This window comes from Paramormyrops kingsleyae, chromosome 19, assembly GCF_048594095.1.
Source record: "Paramormyrops kingsleyae isolate MSU_618 chromosome 19, PKINGS_0.4, whole genome shotgun sequence".
In the NCBI taxonomy this organism is placed as follows: Eukaryota; Metazoa; Chordata; class Actinopteri; order Osteoglossiformes; family Mormyridae; genus Paramormyrops; species Paramormyrops kingsleyae.
In genome coordinates this window covers 17,035,262-17,056,625 of record NC_132815.1, presented here as the reverse complement: position 1 = coordinate 17,056,625, position 21,364 = coordinate 17,035,262, and the positions used below count along the sequence as shown (strand labels likewise).

Here is a 21,364-nt window from a genome sequence, read left to right as displayed (position 1 = left end):
CGATAGAGACCCAGGCAAGACACCCAGAACTACCACAAGAACGCAGGTGTTTCTTCAATAATGAACAGTAGCAGTCTGGCCGCATGTTGCTTAGCTACAGAGCCAATGATATTCTTGGGTCTTCAACATAGCAATATGCTGCAGAGCTGAATAAGGCACATATTCATGGAGCCAGGACTAACATAAGATACAGAAACTCTGAGGCTAACATTAGAAACATTAAACACATTTTGGTTACATCTGTATAGTTTTATCCTAAGGATTACATTCACTGTTATACAGTGTTATGTAATATTTCATAAGACCACAGAGTGATAGCAAAGAGAAGGACAGCCTCAGACACTCAATCTTGTCAGCATGATACCTCAAAAATTTTCTGACCTTTTCCAGACTTTGTCGACACATTGTATGGGTTGTAACCTGTTCAAATGTTGAGATAAATTCCCCTAAAATTGAAGCAATAGTACTTGGTGAGAGCAAAGACAATGGTGCCTTAGATAAGAAGTTGATCCTTATGAACAAGATAGCCCTATTTGATCTTTGATGGATCTGATTACCACTCCACAAAAACATTACATGGATGAAAATCTACACCTGAAAATCTACACCTGATAGGCCAGAGCCCCAAAATTTAAACTGCAGCGTTGGGGGGGGGGGGGGGGAGCAGAGGGTGAAATTTGAGGCTGTGGCAGCCATCTTGTGAACGCAGCCACCTGTGATCTAAACATATTCTGTGGAACTTTTTGTAAACTTCTAAGGAACATTGTACACGTTTTCTCAAACTGTGGTGTGTGGGATGATTTTCTAAAATTTGCCTATGAGGCAAATTTTATCGGTGTCAGTCCAGTAACCCGTCGGTGAAATTTATGATGGGGGAATTTCAAATTAAATTAAATAGGGCTGTGTAGACAGTGGGTTTTCTCAATATGCATGCTTAACCATACCTGTGTTCTCGCATACTCATTTTACATCATCTCCTATTGCCAAAGACCAGTTCCAATACTAAGAACAGAAGTACAGCGGACAGAAAAAATCCCCAAATGTCTTTCTTGCCCCGCCCCAAAGATCAAGGATGCATCGGTTGCATTCTTGCCAAACGAGAACAATCCCATAAGTCCAGGGACGGATTATGGGTTGTGTGGGCCCCTGGGCAAAACGTTCGCGAGGGCCCCCCCCCCCACCACCACCACCACCACAACCACCACAATTCAAGGGCCCTTGGCAGCCAAACGCCCTCCCTCCATGTTTCCATCAGAGGCTCTATAGGGTCAGGGGCCCTTGTAGGCAGAGGATCAAAGAATGTAGGCCCTCTAAAATAGACAAACGAAAATACATTGTTGATAAGCGTTGCAAATTGTTTTGGGCTAGGGGCCCCACGGGCCCCCTGCACCCCAAGGACCCCTGGGCAGCGGCCCCGCTGGCCTGGTCCGTAATCCGTCCCTGCATAAGTCATTGCATCCCAAATTTGTTCTTATATAGGAGGCAAGATAGCAAAACCACTCTTGCCAAGACCACAAGTACGATCTTTGTGTTCTTGGTATTGAGAAACATCCAGTGTGCAGGGTAGGCTTGGGTCATATTACGGTAATAGGACTATTTTCGATTTACTGCTGTGGTTTACTTCTGTGAAATTTATCATAGGCAATAAAACGTAGCCATAATCCTAGTTAATGGTGGCGCAAAAAATAACAGGCACAAATCTGGTGTATCTAATAGTAATTACTGCAACAAAAGTAGAAAAAAACATGAATACAGTGGAAACCACATATAGTGATCGCATCTGTCTTGGTGAAATTGATCACTATAAGCAGATGATCATTATAACCATTTTTTCCCTTTCTGTCTCAGGAAGGTTTCCATCTAACTGACATTTGTATATTACGTGAATCGTAATTGTTATTTACTGAATTTTATTGATTCTTTCAAAACACAGTACAGCTGTTTAAAAGGCGTTTTCAAATTATGGTACTGTACAACTTGCGTAATTCAAATACGCTATAATACAGATAATACAGTACTGAATATAAAATATACTAATAATTAATAATAATAGATACTTTATTTATTCTCTCTGGGAAATTCAGGTATCCCGTAGCTTTCAGAGAATAAGATAAAAGTTAACTACATTAATAAAAGGTAATACACAATAAAACTATAAACAAATGAATAAATACATCTATCCATCGATGCATACTGGACTGGTAAAATTTATTATTATTTACATAAAAATCTTGCATAAGAACTCTGCTGGTGGTGTCAGAGGAAGTGTCACCTTAAATTAGTTGAGCTATTAAAGAGCCTGATGGCCGTGGGGACGAGTGACACTCCGGACCTTCCTGTCCCGCAGCCTCCTGCCGCCGCTGCTGCTTCCCTGCTTCTCTACAGAGGACGGTTACTGGTGTTCGGGGTGGCCTGACCTTTTGCCCGCGTACACCTTCCCCAAAGTGTCCAATCTGTGGGTGACCAAAACCGAGCTTTCGGGGGCCGGCTGCTTATATTCAAAACGTTGATGTCTGCTTACGTGATTGTTTTTCATTTTAACAGGTGGATATACATTCACCTGGCTTGAAGGTGAGCAAAATTTCAATAAAAGTAAGATATTAATAAACACACAGTTCGGTAGAATCGGTTCTGTTATTGGAACCGAAGTTCCCATCACTAGTTTTCACTGCCAGCAAACTATAAATAAAGGCGGTGCTTCTGGTTTTAAAGTGGCATCGCTTATTTCTCAACATCACCCACAAGCTTGCTTCAGTTTTTCCCCCAAAGTTAAGATGCTAATATAACCTTTTGTGTTTATTTGGTAGTGTTTAGTTTTCATGAGCCTGGGATCTGGTATATTAAGCTATACAGATTTTATGTTGACTGCATCCCACATCGCCTGTTCCCCGCTTACTTGGAAGGTGTATGTAGCCTACAGTTAACAATCAAGGTATCAGTTTCCCTGCAACTAAGTAGATATTTAATTGAACTGTTGGTGTGTCTGTTGCAGTTCTTCAATTTTGATGTTATGTCATGGAAGAAGTTGGTCACAATGCAAATGAGAAACAAATAGAATAGAAATGTTTAGGCATATATCCATCCATCTATCCATCTATTTTCTGAAACCACTTGTTCTATTCAGGGTTGCGAGGGGGGGGTGGGGTGGTCTGCAGCCCATCCCAGATGCTGTGAGCAAAAGGCAATCCAGGATGGGGCACCAACCCATCACAGGGCACACTCACACACCAATATGCAGACATATAAAGAATATACATTATATAAATGGCACTTTATGACATGGGCATTAAGACATGGGCATTAAGACATGCTACAAATGGAATAGAGTTAATCACCTAAGTGGTGGGGAAATACTTTTTTGGGCTTGCACGTTTCCAGGTGATCCATCCAATAATTATAGAAATTGTTGAGGATGTGGGGCGTTGGAGGAGTGAGGATGAGGGGGAGACGGGTGAGGCCCGTGTGCAGGGGGATACACGTCAGACGTTCCAACAGCATCCTCTCTACTCATCAGTATTATTATCCATCTTTGGGGGCCTCAGGCAGCACAAGGCTGCACAAAAATGAAGTTCATATTTCATGGGAAGAAAAGTGTACTGAGTTGTTATCTATGGGCTGTTTAAATGGCCTTTATGTAAACAATATAAACATTTATAGCCTTTAATGTCACATAATTTATCTATTCATTTGTAGCCTAGAATTATGACTTTGTTTTTAGTATGAAAGTACAGTGCAATGTGGTTTAAAGAGAACTGTTGGACTGCTCTAGTTAATGGGCAGGGGTGTAGCTATAGAAATTCAGGCCCCCTGACAAGATGTATTTTACTGTTTGGGGGTGGGAGGGGGGCAGTAATCGACAGTGCTGTGCCCCAGAATCTTCCAGGAGCTACTTGTCCCTCTATTGTCCCTGATAACTGGCAAATGATCTTCAGGAAATGGTCACCCATCTGATGGGAATGATATTTTTTTTCCATCCTTGCTCTCATACTTGCAGTAGAAATATATTTCAGGCTTTACAAACAACTCTTCTTGATTTCAAATGTAAAATGACATGGTACTTAGGCTAACCCAGAATTGTGGAACCTGCAATGGAGCACACTGTGTTCAGTGTTTATGATTGTGGCGTTTACTTTATGGCAATCTGGCGGAGCACATCGGCGACGCCCACTTCCCTTTGGTGATTGTGGCTGGGCAGGGTCTGTCTGCGGGGAACCGCAGCCCAGCACAGCGTGGGATCCTGCAGACTGGCAGCCTTGGTGTGTGGAGAAAAATATCAACGGGGCTCAGCAGCAGACGCCTTTACTTTTGTTAATTGTAAGACTAAGAGTAAGAACGTTTTTGTTCTTTAGATCTTGTAAATTTGTTGTGTATAGCAGTTCAGCTTTGCATGTTAAGTTGCAGTCAGTAATACCAATCGAATTACCAATGAACACTCCACTTATTAATCTGTTTATTGTACCTGGAGTGAACCTGTTAATCACACACCAACCCATAAATAAGGCTCCCCGGATGTAGAAGAAAAATACTAAGTTAAGGAGGGTATGTCTTTACTGCAAACAAAATCAAGATGGTCACACACTCCTTCCAGCCCAGTGCTCAATGTTTCCGGTCCCTCTGCGTAAGTGATTAATATTAAGGTGGGATCGGGCATCAAGTTACTTTACGGTTTCTATACACATTGAAAATATATCCCACAAGCCACCCCCAGCTGCCATTACAATCGAGAAATCATTCAAACCTGTGTAAAACAGAATACTTTTCCAGGGCATTTCAAACCCAAATCAAGATGAAAATAATTATTAAATGTGATATTTACTGTTTATTTGCCATTTACTTAATTAGCATTGTGCTTGAAGCCATGACGCAAAATGAATTTCATGACTTTTCAATATATTCGCCGTCACCCCATAATAGCAATTCTGTCCAGCATTAAGGCTGAAAAAAATCAGTGAGTAGCTGATGGGGTTTGATCCATATTTAGAAGCAATGCTTAGGACAAAAATGAAAACCAGAAAGGTGAACAGACTCAAGAGCGACCAAACTAAAGAGAGCAACATTTTAATGAAATAAATGAAAAATCATGAAATAAAATGACACAGAGACAATATGAAGTCAAATTAAGTAAAAGATGACATCCTAAATGGAAAAGGCTGCAATCGAGCTGTCGGATGACCTGTCAGACACTGGAAGCTTTCAAAATATTGTCACGAGTGTGATGTGTGAACATGTTTCAGACGTTATGGTCGCAGCATAGGCATATGATAAATTTTATTACATGTTTATCAAGTATCATCAGAAGTAAAGCCATCTCTCACTCACACCTCTGCTTTTGTGTTCTGTGGCAACGACAAACATTCGTAACAGGGATTTATAAAAAGACAGCGATGCAGTTCATCACTATCATCACTTGGAGGACATTTCTTTATCAAGTTTTAAAGCAGACAGTAGTTGTTAATGCCCATTAAGATGCACGATATTGTCCTTTTACGTATTACCTCTATTTTAACAGCATCATAAGGCAGTGGTTTATACCCTTTATATATTCTATTTTTACTTAAGTTTGTCATATTTATTATTAAATAAAAATGTACAATGTAAAAATGGAGGGGGAGTTATATTTGGGAAATATTAATGATGTAACCAAGGAGGCCAAATTTGTTTGGGGAAAAAGTAAAGTCACTAAAGCATCGATAAGCATCTGACCGATACAGTTGGCAATGAAGCAGAACAGAAAATAAGTGAGAGGTTTAATTAAGATGCTATAGTGAGGTTCGGAGTCGCTGGGACGGAGGAGGGGGGCTTCGGGGGCGGGTCGTCCTCACTCCAGCTTCAGGAGTTCCACGTCGAATATGAGCGTGGCGTTGGGAGGGATGACCCCCGGGTGACCCGTGGCCCCGTAGGCCATGTCAGGCGTGCAGGTTATCTTCGCTCTTTGGCCCAGACTCATCTGTTCAGGAGGAGAGCAGAGCGGGGGAGCTGGCATGAGAGCTGAGATCACACAACTGAACACGCTCTGGCACCAACACCAGGAAATTATTCTCATATTCCCATCAGGAAATTTTCTTAATGGCATATATTTCATCTAATTCTTTTAAAATGAGCCTCTTAGGAGATAAAAAGGATGAACTGACAGTTTCGCCTGATCCAATAAGCATTGCCTTTGCTGATATTTATCCAGCTCAAATCCTATTTCTGTTACCTGCTGTTTGAAATTCCTCTGGCCCAAACACCGGTTCCGTTACCTGCTCTGTCTGACCCACTCGCCCCACTTCATGCTCTGCTTAAATTCACCCCAGCAGCACATGCAGCTGTTTACCTGTGCAACTCCTTCCTCCCAGCCCTTGATCACCTCCTGCTTGCCAATCTTGAACTTGAAGGGCTTATTTCTGTCCCTGGAGGAATCAAACTTTTTTCCATTCTGCAGCATGCCTAGAAAAACAAGGAATCACAGAAAAATTACAAGTTATTTATTCTCGGTTTTTAAAAGGTCCATTGGTCAGCTACAATGTAGTGGAGTAACAACACATAAAGTGTGATATTTGTGTTTGTGTGATTGTATTTTTTTGCTGAAGTTTTTTCCCTGTGAAAAGTGGTAAAGCTATACAATATTACAGCTTTATGTATACAGTATGTATAATCTACACACACATACAATCAGAAGCTAAAATCACGGTGATGTGTGTGATGCTTTAATGAACAGGAAAGCTGCTCAAAGAGCCACCTTTGGTGTTTCCTGTCCCGTCAGTTTTACACCGGATTTCACCCTGTTAGGTCAGAAACTGCTCGCAGAACTTTTAGTAGGGGAAAAGGATTTTTGATTTTGTAACCATCTGGCACTCACAAAAATATTGCCTCCGGTTAAGTATCTTCAGATAATATTTTTTTTCCCTGCCACATCATTAAATTCCTGGTGAGTCTAATATTTCATTTCATAGTTGTGCTGTATGTGCATGTTTCTTATCCGGGAGAGACAGGAGTGTCACACTTATATGCTGTGGAAATGTATGTTTTTCTTTTTAATACTCCAGTGTTTGGCTAGTCCTCCACCCCGTACTGTAATCGGTCTCTTAAGACTAGCAGGCGCAAATTTGAGACGCAGGAAATATCCACGAACGCGGCCGCGCCAAGCGAGCCCTATTTTTACCCCAGCATACTGTAGCACTCCCATCCAGTGGCCATGCTGCTAAATCATCCCTCTGACCTCACACGAAACTCAATCGGTTACGAACCCTGCTCACCCCCTACTCCTCCATCTACACCGACATTTACATACTCTTCTCAATTCAGTTATTAGGAATAACTTGTGTAATTATAGAGCTGGGACCAAAATTAGTCAGAGATTCCGTCTGCAGGACTCGGCCGAAAATAGCCACTGGCAGGGGAATCACCGGAGCCGGCAGTATCGGGAGAGCTGTGGATGGGGAAGCAGACAGCGATCGGCGATATGGACGCGCGTATGTGGAGCAGAGCCACGCAGTCTGGGTCAGCACCAGAAAAGCAAAAGGGCCTTTAGAGATAAGGCTGCATACTGATATGGTAATGGGGGGCGGGGGGGGAGAGTCTCTATCCCTGTAAAAACAGCACGGAGGGGAGGGCAACAGTATGAAGTCACCCGTACAGACTTCATTCAAAACATGATGGCTACATCATTCACATGTGTGGTGGGTAAAGAACGGGATCGTAATGTGCAAAGAGTAAGATATCATCACATTTTTAAACAGACTACTTAGAAATCAACCCTGCACTTACCTTTCAAAACATCTTTACATTTTACCTTAAATACAGACATAGGTGCCCAGTAAGGGCAGCTTCAATAGCAATACAAGAGCCACATGCACATTAAAGGCACAGCTCAGCTTTGGGGGGGGGTTTCTTCTTTCAATAATGACTTGAAATTTCAGTAACTGTTTGGACATGAAGAGTGAAAACGCCCAACAAGATTACTGCTGCCAGACAAAAACACTTCGCTTCACTCGGAGTTACTTTAAGGGCTATTATGGAAAAAGAAAGCATGCAGGACAAAAAGCACAGAGAGCCTGGGGAGAAGCCAGGGGTGGGAGCTCAGACAGGACATTAACACCAGTTAATAGGGCAAGGGGGGCCTGATATAGGAGTGGCTGCGCATCCGGCCCAGCTGCAGGATCACAGAGACGCTCCGGTTTGACTCATCAGCCCCCTTCTTGCTGAAACACACGTCTGCCGCACTCACTTTCGCTTCACGTTCACTTTCACAATGCTTTGCAGAAGTGGTTCCGCACCACCACGGTTTAAAATCTTCTCCTTTCGTCTTTCTGAGTTCACATCTTAGAGGCCAAAATGCAGAAAAAAAGAAGCAACTGGGTGTTTAGTTTAGTTTTTTTTTTTTGCATTTGAAGCGCTGACACGATCGCCGCATTAAGGAAAAGGGCACGAAAAATCACTGAGCTCTCAAAAAAAAGCCTTCTGCTTTAATTAGGCCTTTCATATGAGCTCATGGTTATTTTTGTCATGAGGTCAAGGCCGAATGAGAGAATGGGGTCGAGTCCACGTTCCAGCCTTCACAGCATGCATGTGAAAGCATATATACTGTATATTCTACGTAGGACTTCTATAGATGACCTGTACACTGACACGCTGCACATAAGAGAACCAAGTCTGATGGCAATTCTCCAGAAAAACCCATTTGGAAAGCTGTAGAAAACATGTATATCTCTGGACAATGTTAGCATCCAATTAATAGTTATATAATTACTGTCGTACCATGATATTGGCATTTTTCACACTAAGAGAAAAATCTTTAAGAATAAACAAAACAAAATCAAAACCTCTGAGACATTTCAATCAAAGCCACCAGTAAAGTTGACAAAGATATTCACTTAGTCAGGTTTTCCGTCCCTGGGCTCACAACTGAAGAGACCCCACCCAGGACAAAAAGGGGGGAAATGAGCGTGACGGGCTGCCAGTCCCTCAGAAGCACCGACATCTTCATCTGTAAACTGAGGGGAGGCGTGTCTGACTTCCTCTGACCGGTGGCTCAGTGCCGAGCTCAGAAATTCACACAAACCCTGAACAAAACGCAGGCGACACCCACGGCTCAGCAGGGGAGCAAACAAACTTGCACGGTCACACATAAAGGCCTCTAGACCAGCAATCAGCAACCCCAGGTCACTTACAAGAAATAAACATTGCAGTGAAGTTAGGGGCTGGAATTCGGAGGGACAATATACCACTGCGATTGCAGTTTTTAAAAATAAATAAAAAATAATAATAATAAAAAAAGTGGGACAGGGTGATACTACACATTGCAATTTAAATCAACCATATTTTATTTCAGCCTTTTCACATTTTCATTACATGTATATTTGTATTCTGTGTCCCTTTGGTTTTCTGCCGTCTAATTGTTTTACATGTTACTGACTGGATGGTGTCACTAAAATTTTCCTATGTACAAAAGGCATGTAAAGAATTTAAGAACATAAATAAATAAAATTTAAAAAATGACAAAAGTAAGTTTATTAGATCGAGTTTTTTTTGTTACCTATGTAGTGCACCACGCATGTCTGGCCCTTCTTCGGGAATGTCCTCCCTGCAATGAAAACAGAAACGCGGCCAGCGTTAGTCACATGACTCGATGGCCGCCTTCGGCCCCCCGTGGCTGTGAGCTCCTGGGTATGGTGCTGATGATGTTCACACAGACGCTCTCGGCCGTCGGCTTCAAGGACGGCGTCGGCATGCATTTCCAGGCGGTGTTAAAGCGCCGCTCTCTGGCGTCTGGAGGTTTAAACATCTAGGACTGTGTCCTGGCCTGAAACTCCCACGAATCCCTCTGATACGCCACCGTCCCTCTTAGAAGTATTTTTAGCTAGTTCAGCAAAACTGCCACCTAAATATCTGTCCTAATTTGATCGGAGGCCTCTTTTTTTTCCCCTTTTAACCATGACCCGTGCACGCACAGCGCCATTCCATCCTTAATATTAACATGAAAGGGCTCAAAAGTGTGGAAGCGGACAAATCTCACATGCATCACCTTAACATTATTACTGCATTATTATTGCATATGTAGCAGAGCCATGCAGTCTGGATCTGCATACTAATATGGTAATTGGGGGGGTAAAAACAGCACGGAGGGGAGGGAAACAGTATGAAAAGTCACCCGTACAGACTTCATTTAAAACATGATGGCTACATCATTTTTGTGTGTGGGTTAAAAAAAATAGATAAATAAATACTATATATTCAGGGGGGCTGTGGGGGAGGGTTGGTTAGGTCGATTCCAAAAAAATTTGGACCGTAATTGGACTGGTCTGCGATGGGGGCCCAGTACGACATCCTTTCACGGGGCCCAAAATCACTAGTGCCCCGCCTTTATATATCATTACAAGCTTTAAAAGCAGAGGAGAGATGAGTCCAAACCTTCATAAACCACACGTCAAGAAAACCTGAAGATAAGTAAACATGTCATATCTAATCAAAACTGTATGCAAACCAGTTCTACAAAAGTCCTGTACAGAGAGGAAGTCTATGAAACTGAGCTATGTCGTCACCATGGGAATCAGCAGGCCCATTCTGGACCAGAGGTTTAAGCACTAGATTCTGAATGTGACCGGTTGCCTGGCAACGAGCATGCTGTCAATATGAACTGTCTTTCTGTCCATGTTAGAGTACCGTGTCCCGCCTTGAGTTAGCGAGGACAGCAAAACTTACTTCCTCTCAGTGTCCATTTTCTGTTTAATAATTGATTTGTTTTTTCCTTCCAACACTTAAGACCTTGTCGTTGAACTCCCTTCTTTCCTTCCTGCATTTTCACTACTCACCAGTACCTGCCACACATACTATTATTCTGACATTATATTATACTAATCATTTTGATATCCTGCTAAAATTCTGCGTATTGCATTATACATTTCCATTTAGCTGATTCTGAAAACTTTTTTTCAGAAACTGTGCCAATTAGGGTTGCAAAATTGAATTTTATCGCTAAACTCCTACACATTCCCGCAAATTCCTATAAGTTTAGAACTAGGAATATTTCCAAAATTCCCCATCTTAACTTTCCATTCAGTTTCTGGATATTTTCCACCCCTTTGCAACCCTAAAGCCAATGCAGGGCCCAGGAAAAATCAGGGTTAAAAATAAAATCCGTGGCCAACCATTAGACGCAATTCCAGCTCTACAGTGCTCCAGCGTTCTACGATACTCAGCATGCACTGACATTTGGGCCGGCTGTGTGTCAGCTGCGAATGTAAATCCCATGATAAGAGCGTGTGTGCCTGGATAGGGCGTAAGAACAAACTCCAGAAACAACACAAGTGTCTGAACCGCAGTGAGGACAGCGTAGGACACTGGAGAATGCAGGAATTTACTCAAACACACACTGGAGATTCACACAATGACAGTGATGTGCCAAAATACACAATTTAAGGTTAACGCCTGAATCAATTTGCAACCTTTTTGACGATTACAATTTTTATTCTCTTTATTACGATTCCCCACCGTTTTTTCTTCATAATCTGATTCCTGTTACTCCTCGATTACCCGCTAAATATTTTCCCGTGCGCTCAGCCATAAAAGCCACATACTGTCAAGACACTTCTGCCATTTTTCCTTTGCCTGAGCCTTTCCGTGTCACTCCCAGTTAGCAGGGAAATCTTCAAGGCTGGTGAGGACAACAGCCGCATTAAGTTAGCATCACATATACATACATGCATCGGCCTGCGACACGGAAGCGAAAACACGACGACCCAGAAGCATTTGGGATCCCAAATCCAGGGCCTACAGCCACATATATTAAACATGTATTCCACAGCCTGCTTTTATGAACAGCTCCAACCAATCTCAGCTTTAGTAGACAATAATGAGAAACATCTCGTGTATTTCGATATTTGTGAGCCATAGCCCCATGCCCAGAATAAGGCCAGGTGGTAAAGAGCAATAATCACAGTAAAAACTATTCAGAAATCTACAGTAATGCCAATATAGTACGCTAATCTGTTTTATATGATATTATATAGACTAACAGCAGCCCATGTTCTGTTCGTTTTTTAATGGTTCAAGGACAATATTCATACTAGGCACATCTCTGAAACTGTCTAACAATTCAAGCAGTGACGATATAACGATCCCAATGGCCCTTAAGAGAACAGCGATCAGGCCCCTGATCACTGCTACAGGGCAAATCCAGGGAAATATCGTAAGACATTGTGCCACAGTACATGTGCATAGCATATGCTATGGCACTGGTACCGTAACAAGTTATATTTTTAAATCAGATAGCAGTAATCAATCACAAGCAGCCTATATCGATGTAGCGAAGACAAACTAGGACTGTATCTGAATCTCACAAGCGACGACTGATGCATCGGTAGAAATGTGGACCCTGCCCCCCCCACTGTAAAAATAGCTGACTTGGCCACGGCGCAAGTGTCTGCCATGATCAGGAAACATATGGATTGAAATCTCATTACCAAGTGAGGAAAAATAATCCTGCTACACTCAAACTAACACAATGCAGTCCTTTGCCGTAACAGACCCCCCGCCAAAGTCCATTAAATTACACACCAAATTACACCACTCGGTGTTTATTATACAATGTCTAAAGCAATTTACACGCGTATTATATCATCTTGCTTGTCTGTTTCTTTTTTCCCCCACACACATTTAAAGATAGGCTTTACTTACTGTGCCAGGAACGTAATGTAAATCAAATGTTGTTGCAAATACCGTTTCAGTGTTCAGCTAGCAAAAATACTTATACGGGGAGCCCCTGCGCCACCACAGTCCACCGATGGACAGCAAAACGTAAAAAAAAATAATCTGGATTAATACGGTGATTACTGATAAACAAACAAACAATTACAATCAAAACAATAGAAACTTTGAGTAAATAATCATCAAATTACATAATCACTTTGGATCAATTAAGCATATATACAGGAAGCCTTCATTTGATGACAAATCAATATGCTAATTAATGAAATATTAAAAATACCGGGTATAATGCTGTGCGAAGGCTTGAAATGGGAAAGCAGTGGTAAAATAACCAGCGGCGCAAATACTTGGTTAACTAGCTGTCAAATGGATGTAAAAACGCAGCTTCGCCTTGTAGGCGGACGGGCAGCCGCGCTGCTTTAATAACCGCAATTAACCAAATAACCAGCGCTCATTTACTAAATAAACGACACACGGGCACTTTTTATCGCGCAGATGTTTCCACTCACATCAGCATTTTCAGGGACGTCGTTACATTTACATTTAAAAAGAGCGAAAACAATAATAATCGCCGGCTGCTGTTTCTCACCGTCTCCCGGAGCTACCGTCTCGATTTCCACACCCATCCCTGCACCGCGGAGCTTCGGAAGAAATTAACGTTAAAAAATGTTACTAAATGTTACAAATGTTACAAATGTTACTAAATGTTGCGGCGGTCGGGGCCACAGTATCCGGCCAGCTCCCGGCGGCAGGGCAGCCTGAGCCACACACGCCAGACGCTTTGAGTGTATGAGCCGCCCCCTAGCGGTGGGACTGGCCTCCCATGGGCGCCACTGTGCACGCTTGCGCCGGGGACCCGCCATGATGCTGCGTCTAGAACAATCTACAGTGTTCTAGTGCAATGCAATGCATACGCTGTCCCCACTGCATGCGGAGCCCCACATCGGGTAGACGCGTAGTGGTGGGTATACGCAGGTAAAGGGAGTATACTACCCACCTGAAATGGTCAGAAATGCTTATTAGGCAAAGGAGAGGTGCGTATGCAATTCTACGGTGTAACAGTATCCCCACCTGCAAAGGCACCACTACACCACCGAAACTGTGCTGTTTACACATCTCTGCGCCTTTTAAAAAAAGAATTAATGTGTGAATCCTTCTGAAGTTACGTCTTCGTTATGTCTTGGGTAAATTATGTGCAACCGTCCTTGGATGGAGAAAAAGGAAAAATATACAGCATACCGATAATGGAAATGTGTGCGTCGCCTCTCGGCTTTTAACCTCTCTTCGTTTGGATTAACCGCTTAGTCCATGCGTGCTATATGAAAGGATCTTTGGACATTTAAACCAGGCAGTTTTGGCCGTTGCCCAGTACTCCCGAATTACGAGGAAGTGAAATGATAATCAGTTTTCTTGGTAGGGGGCCTCCCATGTACAGCTTTGCCTAGGGCCCTTGATAAGGAAGAGCCGGCCCTGATTAAAACGTAGACAAAAACGCCCCAAACCAAACTTTGGCATCTGTTCTTTATGAATGTAGGACTGGTCATCCATATAGCTGACTTCATAGACTCAGAGTTCGACTTTTGATAAAACACACATGATAAAAACGTGGATGTCTACACACTGAGGGAATACCACTCCTGAACGAAGAATATGGAACGACATGAGGTGGAGGTGCCACCATGGTGGATGGTGGCACCTCCACATTCCAAACACGTTATTGGAAACGTGGACGTCTATTGAGCATCCTGTGCCCCTTAGTCATGATACTGTCTGGAGTCACGCTCCTTATATTACTTATTAAACGAACATCATCTCGCTATTACGTCTCAAAGTGTTTATATTTAATACTGTGGATGACAGGGAGGATAGAGTATAAAGAAATCGATATCAAATATGTAAAAACGCGATTATGATGAAACGAGAGACCCGAATAATTGGTGTTACAAAAGTCCTCCAAAATGAGAGGAATGGAAAGGCGGCGTATCAAATTACATTATTATTAAATTGAAACATCTGGAAATACCAGCGCCGTAGCTGTATACAGCGCTTTATAAATCAAAGTAATTCACAATAAAGGGTATACAGTGCAGTAGCTCCCTCCGGTGTCCGGTCATGAAATAATCATTAAGTTTAAAAAAACTACGTTTCCCACATTATGGAAGAAAGCGTCATTTCCGGTCTTTAGTTTGTCAAACGCACAAGGCGATCCGGCGTGGGTCGAATGGCTACTGATACGAGATTGCACGAAGTACAAAATTCGGGTGAGAAGTGTATTCTTTTAATCATAAATTCGAATTTATAAGTAATGACTGAAACTGTTACACGCAGCACTTTAGGAGCTGGTGTCCAGTGGGACCAGCGCATGCTAGCAGTCCGTAATCATCCTTAAAAGATGTGTTACTGCGCAGATGGGCTACTTACCCAGCCGGGGCAATGAATGGTGATTTTGGAATACCCTATGGACTATATGCCTCAGGATAAGGCTTATGGAGTGTTTTGAATTGTATGGACACCACTTAGAAATAAAAGCGGTATCTTAAGTCTAAAATACGCGCACGTGTATTGTTAGGTCAGTTAAGTGTAATCTGCTAAAATCACTGCAATGGCTTGAACGTCTCCATAGGATTAAGGACTAAACATCGCAAGACGCAGAGTAAAGAGGCTTTGCTTTTTCATAGCGCGGGGAAGACTGGCCTCTGTGATCACCGTAGGGACAAGTTAGTGAGATTCAACTGCCGCTGATTTGATTAAACCCATATTTGATGCGTGAGGCTCCTTCCATAGGATGGACTTAGGAAAGGTGAAACTCCTGAGGACAGGTCTGAACTCTCTCCATCAAGCCATTCATCCGGTGCATGGAATAGCCTGGACTGATGGCAGGCAGATTAGCCTTACTTCTTTTTGTTTTGCCGACGGGCAGGCCAAGTTCGGCGACACCAATGTCATCGGGCAGTTCGAGCACGTGCAGGGGCTGTACTGGGGGGCGCTCTGCTGCTCGGGGACGCCCGCCCTCCTGGCCATTCAGCACAAGAAGCATGTTAGCGTGTGGCAGCTACAGCTCAGCTCGCTGGAGCAGAACAAGCTGCTGTGCATGCAGACCTGTGAGCTAAGTGAGCCGCTCCCCCTGCTCCCCCAGGGCTGCGTGTGGCACCCAAAGATGGATGTCCTGGCTGTACTCACCAAGCGGGATGCCTCTGTCCTGTTCTCAGTGAGGGTGGACAACAGGAGGGTGAAGGCGCCCATCAAGGAGGGTGGCCTTATCCGCTGTGCTTGCTGGACCAAGGACGGTACGCAGCTGGTGGTTGCGATTGGAAGCGCTCTGCACTCCTACATATGGAATGACATCGAGAAGACCCTCTTCGCCTGCTCGTTCTGTCCTGTCTTCGACGTGGGTGGTAGCATCTGTGCCATAGAGTCTACTGAAGGCCAGCAGGTTGCTGTTACCACCGAGCTCCCATTGGACAAAATCTGCAGCCTTAACGCTGGTATGGCATTCGATGTCCCCCCTGAGGCGGAGTCCCCACCCACCTTCTCTCCCATCCTTGTGCTGAGTGACGACTCCAGTTCTGACTCTCGGAGGAGGTCAGTGGACTTGGAGAAGCTGGGTCGCATCTCCTTGCCATCTTCTGGACCGATCGACTTGACAAACCTTCTCTCAAGGCACAGGAATTCAGAGCCAAGTCCCCTCATTCACTTGAGACGCAGGGACCACTTAACGGGGTCTGGCCAGGACTTGTCCCATTTAATTCTGGTGAGGTATGAGCAAAAGGCAACCACAACCCGGAAAGTGAGTATCCCAGGGATCTTGGTCCCGGATATCATCGCATTTGACAGGCGCGGCTGCACCGTGGCTGTGGCCTCCAACACATGCAATATAGTGCTGGTGTACTGCGTCACTCCTTCTTCCATTCCCAACATCCAGCAAGTTCAGTTGGAGAAGCACGACAGACTCAAAGGCGTGTGTTTCCTCGACGACAACACGCTGTTGGTCATGGTAGGAAATCCAAAGTCCAACGATTCTACTTTCTTACCATCTTCAAATACGGACAAGTACAACATCCGACTCATGATTAGAGAGCTTGTCAATGAAGAGAGTGGCAGCTTAGCGAGTCCCAGTCAGGATTCGAGTGCATGCTTGCCTGGGGTCAGAAGGTTCTCTGAGAGCTTTCCTAAGGAGGCGCATGCAGGCTTGACGGATCTTGTGTTGCCTGCTGGGTATGCGATCCAGCCACCCAAAAACCGGAAAAAGCTGGTCGAGGAGGTGAAGAGCACTGACTGGAACCCGCTGACGAGTCTGACTGACTTTTCGGACCGAGTGACCTCCAACATGTCGTCCCTCAACATAGAGGACTTTAACGTGGATATTGCCCACCGGCTGGCTGGCCAGAACTGCAGGGAGTCTGGGCGGCCATGCTCACCCAGGTTCAAAACCCTGGAGAAGCTGAACTCTCATCTCATTCCACCCAATAGTGGTGGCCCGATAAGGGAGAGGCCAGCCGAGCAGCTCAAGTGGAACATAGAGAGCATATCTTCTAAGTTTGACGAAGTACAGCAGTGCTTGTTGGAAATTCAGGATCTTACCCGGAATGAGAAGAAGCTGGTGGGGGCCTACCCTTCTGCACTGGAGCCCCCATTCATCAGTGTCACCTTTCAGGTACCTTCATAAAAGTATAGCGATTAGTATGTGACAGGTCCATCTTGGGTCCAGCTGAGAACAGAAGGGTGGGACCAGGCTTTGGTGAGGCCAACGGAGCCTGTCAAAGGTCATCTGCTTTCAGCCTGAATCGGCTTGCCTGCAATAAACACAGAGGATATAACCAGCTCAGTACATTAGGAGTCTTTACCCAAGTAAATGTCATGAGTTCATATCCCGTGACCAGATAGGTAATATCAGCATGCATCCCATTAGCAAGACCTTTAACTTGATCCAGGGACACTGGCTAACCCTGTTGTGATCTCCAGGACAGTTTCTGGTGCTAAAAAAAAGAAACAAAAGAATTTTCTAAATTATTATCAGTCTTCATTCGGTTGTCCACAGCCGTGTTGCATAAACATTTCAAGCAATAGACCCTATTAAAAATAGTTGAAACAAAACCGCGTCATATAGAATTTCAGCTAAAATAGCATTAATCAGTCGCATAATTATGCGGAGTACCAATCAGTAACAACAACGCAGCGATTCTTGAATAAAAATACTCGTACTTAGGACCAGTTTAACATAGAAAGGTTTCATTACATATATGCCTCTATCGGTGCCTCTGCACCAATTCACATGGGTCTGTCAGGTCACATGCAAAAGCAGTTACATTAAGCCTTATTGATGACATGTTTATACTGAACTAAGAATTATAGTTCCTGTAGACCAGGCCTGCAGGTCTTTACGTTTTTTTTATTTTTATTTTAATGTGCCTGTTACTGCCACTTATTTCCTTTTGAGTGGTTCAGCAATCCTGGCAGCACCTGTCAGAGTAGAGAGATCATGGCTAGTCTTGACTCTAACTGCCTGCAGCTTACGGAGGTTAAACCACTGTCCCCCTTTCTGTGCCTTCTGGAGTCAGCCAATTGGATGAAATACTGAGGTTGTGTGGCTTAGCGGATTAGGACCCTGCGCCCATGGTCGGAAGGTCGTCGGTTCGAATACCTTGGTTGGCAGACTGATTTCACCATTGGGCCCTTGAGACCGTTTACCCCTTAGTCGTTCCAGGAGCCTTTGAATAAAAGCATCTGCTAAATGAATAAAATGTAAAATGCGATCAGGCTTTCAGTGTGAAATTGTATGGTCTAAAATTGCTCTGACTTTTCCCATTTTCCTCTCCCAAAAACACGCTGGCACCTTTCTTCACATATACCCAGTTCCATTTTCGGACTTGTTCATGCCTCTTCTCCAGCGGAAGGCAGTGAGTTGTTTCCTTGTTCTGCCCCTGCAGAAGCAGCTTACGGAGGACGTCTTTGTTGACGAGAAGAGGCAGGTGCTGCTCTGTGATGGAAAGCTCAGCCTGCGCGTCCTCCAGGACCTGTTCAGCTTGACCGTGGTGGAGATGATGAACGGTAACCCTGTGTTTGGCATTACCCCAAGGGCTTTGTATGCATCATAGGTATCAGTGTCATTGAACTTGAAAGCATTATAATGTCCTCATTTCTAGGTCCTCACAGGTCCAGACAGAGTACTTTAAGAGCTCAATATGAATATGGCTGATCTCTGTGGTCTAAACTGTCCGAAACATGCCAGACTGGGTTTTATTGAACCGTGGCTCTCATTTTTGTATCATCTGAAAGTCCTAGTTGAATGACAAATCCTACAGCACAACTGGATTTCTGCGAGTTTGAGCTTTCAGAGTCTATGTACGCCTTAGTCGCAAGTTGCTTGCACTGGTTTATGCCACAAATCACTACAAAATTTGATTCTGAGACAAACACTGGACATGACGGGAAGAGCCGTCAATCATCTAGTGCAGAAATGCTGGCGGCTGACATAGAACTGTAGATGTTACGTTGTGTTCCATTTACCTTGGAGGTCGGAAGTTGGGGCTGGGAATGACGTTACACGCAAATTAACTGCGTTCCAGTATAAAAAGTCGGAAAGCCATTTAGCAATACCGCTTCTAGCCAGGTTCATCATTAACCATTGTTAGCAATATCAGATGGTAACACATTATGTAGTATTTTGCGCATACAAACACTGTAGCAGCATGTCCATAGATAGAGGTTGGACAGCACTGTGTGTATGACTGATTTAATGAGACACAAATAAAACACAAGTGCTAATATACAGTATATAACGACAGCTTTCAGTTCTATTGATGAAGGGTGCAGCCGTCTTAATTTCTGCGGTTGGGGCTGCAGAGCTTCTTCCGTCTTTCTGAGTCAAAACTCCGACTTCAGGGGGCGTTCCAGTTGACATTTCACTCGGAACTCGGAAATTCCGACTTCCCAGCCAAAATGGAAGGCACCATTAGTATTGTTGATTGGCTGGTGGTGGTAAAACCGGATGAATCGAAGGCAGTTGCGCTGTGTCTGTGTGGTGAACTTCAGAGATCCTCTACAGCCGCGAAGCACTGCTTGGCACTGAATGTGGAAGGTAAAAAATAGGAGGGCATTACGGTGGAAGATGGGCTTTAAAGATTCACACTGAAAGCAGCTTGTGATGCTATTTATAAGGATCCTCGCTGGATAAAGGTGGTCAGCTCCACAGGAGACTACTAAACCAATCAGGCAGAGCAGGACACACAGGGAATCCCAGAGAGACACACAGATATTAAGGAAAAATAGGAAATGTAAGGGGGACACATTTTAAACACGAAATTTGATGTGAACCTTTTTTGACATTTTTTATCTTAACCATACTAAATAATTTGAATATTACTCAGATGCGTGCAGTAAAGAAATCATTGTTGACCATATAATTTGCTAATTTTTTAGGTAATTCATGGATCGTGCTTGTGGCAGACGCTTATGGGTTTGTGCCTCTCACCTTCAAGCCCAAAGACAAACTCACTGTGCGCAACGGAAAGCCTAAATCACCAGCTGAGCTGCCCTGCAGCGTCGAAGGGCCCCGCTCAGGGAATCCATGTGGCTCATCGCTGGACGTTTGAGTGCAGTAAAGCGTGGGTCTCTAGAGCCGGACCTGCTTACTTTATGCTTCAACTGAAGGTTTGTAAATTCACTGAGTCTGTTACACTGATCTTTAGCAACCTTCAGTTTGAGAAGGTTTTCGTTACAGAAAGGAAGCTTCCTTCATTTAAACATCTGTACGAAGAATTTTGCATCTGTTACAAGAAATCCCTGCTTTGGTGACAAAACAGTGGCATTGTTTTATACTATATTAAAATTTATTTGAGATATATATTTTAAAGACATTGTATAGTTTATTTTTGGAAATGCTTTTGACTAGGTATATGTTTAAGTTTTGATGATTTGTCTTTTTCTGTTTAATTTTTTGAAGATCATATTTTATATGGAAAAAAGCTTGACAGCCTGTATCATGGAAATACCATCCAGAGCCATTCAGTAATTTGAATATACATGTAGATATATTTTTTAAAATAAAGTCTGCATAGTATAATAAAAGCTGGATATTAAAACCGATGTATGTAGCTGTAGTATAAGTCACCATACTGACCTTTTTATGTGACACGTCTGTGTTCTGTTGCATTATGGGGCGGATGTGGCTCACTGGGTTGGTGCCAGTCATTGGGGATCACCCAGTATCCCGTCCACATGCCCGTTGGGCCCTAGACCAGGACTCGTAACTCCCTGAAAAATGCTGCAGAGGTGCTGGACGGTCGCCTACCTCCACATTCACACCCTGAGCCTCCCTCCTCGTGCGTGTGTCTGTTCAAAGGAGAGCATGATGGGATATGTGTGAAAACTAGAGGATTCCAGTCCGTCTGCATTCATACTTGTGGAAATGGAAAATAAAAAGCATGATTTTGTTTCACTTAATATATTGAAATGCAAGGGCACTCATATTAAACATCCTTCATGTGTGTTGCTATAAAGTTCAACAATCCAGTATTTAATTCCAAATTTCTTTACTGAATAATTAGCGTAGCTGCTCTGACCTTGTTTAAAATTACCGTTAAAGTTGGTGAGATCCTCACATTTCAGCAGGTGTAAACATATACAAAATCTATATAAAAATGCCAGCAATTATATTCTACTGCTTCTCACTGGAATG

At 43.5% G+C, this 21,364-nt stretch overlaps 2 protein-coding genes across 3 annotated transcripts; one reads left to right on the top strand and one right to left on the bottom strand.

Moving 5' to 3' along the window:
- Positions 1-5,042: 5,042 nt before the first annotated feature.
- Positions 5,043-13,482, bottom strand: fkbp1b (FKBP prolyl isomerase 1B). 2 transcript variants are annotated; one of them, XM_023800566.2, is made up of 4 exons: positions 13,277-13,482; positions 9,518-9,565; positions 6,317-6,429; positions 5,043-5,947 (listed from the first exon to the last, which is right to left on the bottom strand). In XM_023800566.2, exons 1-4 carry the CDS (start codon positions 13,311-13,313, stop codon positions 5,819-5,821), a joined length of 327 nt encoding a protein of 108 aa, XP_023656334.1. In that variant the 5' UTR covers positions 13,314-13,482; the 3' UTR covers positions 5,043-5,818. The 2 variants fall into 2 exon arrangements, with proteins under 2 accessions (XP_023656334.1, XP_023656339.1); XM_023800571.2 differs by lacking the exon at positions 13,277-13,482 and adding an exon at positions 12,968-13,104.
- A 1,472-nt stretch (positions 13,483-14,954) lies between these two features.
- On the top strand, positions 14,955-21,129 carry wdcp (WD repeat and coiled coil containing). The gene is made up of 3 exons (XM_023800601.1): positions 14,955-17,341; positions 18,615-18,735; positions 20,107-21,129. Exons 1-3 carry the CDS (start codon positions 15,473-15,475, stop codon positions 20,277-20,279), a joined length of 2,163 nt encoding a protein of 720 aa, XP_023656369.1. The 5' UTR covers positions 14,955-15,472; the 3' UTR covers positions 20,280-21,129.
- Positions 21,130-21,364: the final 235 nt, after the last annotated feature.

Bases quoted from the DNA above. Each gene is read 5' to 3' on its own strand.
- fkbp1b (XM_023800566.2), bottom strand. From the start codon at position 13,313: ATGGGTGTGGAAATCGAGACGGTAGCTCCGGGAGACG. The intron at 6,430-9,517 runs GTAACAAAAAAA...TTGTTTTTCTAG, and splicing joins ATGCGTGGTGCACTACATAG to GCATGCTGCAGAATGGAAAA. The intron at 5,948-6,316 runs GTAAACAGCTGC...CCTCCTGAACAG, and splicing joins GGGAGGAAGGAGTTGCACAG to ATGAGTCTGGGCCAAAGAGC.
- wdcp (XM_023800601.1), top strand. From the start codon at position 15,473: ATGGACTTAGGAAAGGTGAAACTCCTGAGGACAGGTCTGAACTCTCTC. The intron at 17,342-18,614 runs GTACCTTCATAA...CTGCCCCTGCAG, and splicing joins TCATCAGTGTCACCTTTCAG to AAGCAGCTTACGGAGGACGT. The intron at 18,736-20,106 runs GTAACCCTGTGT...CTAATTTTTTAG, and splicing joins CGTGGTGGAGATGATGAACG to GTAATTCATGGATCGTGCTT.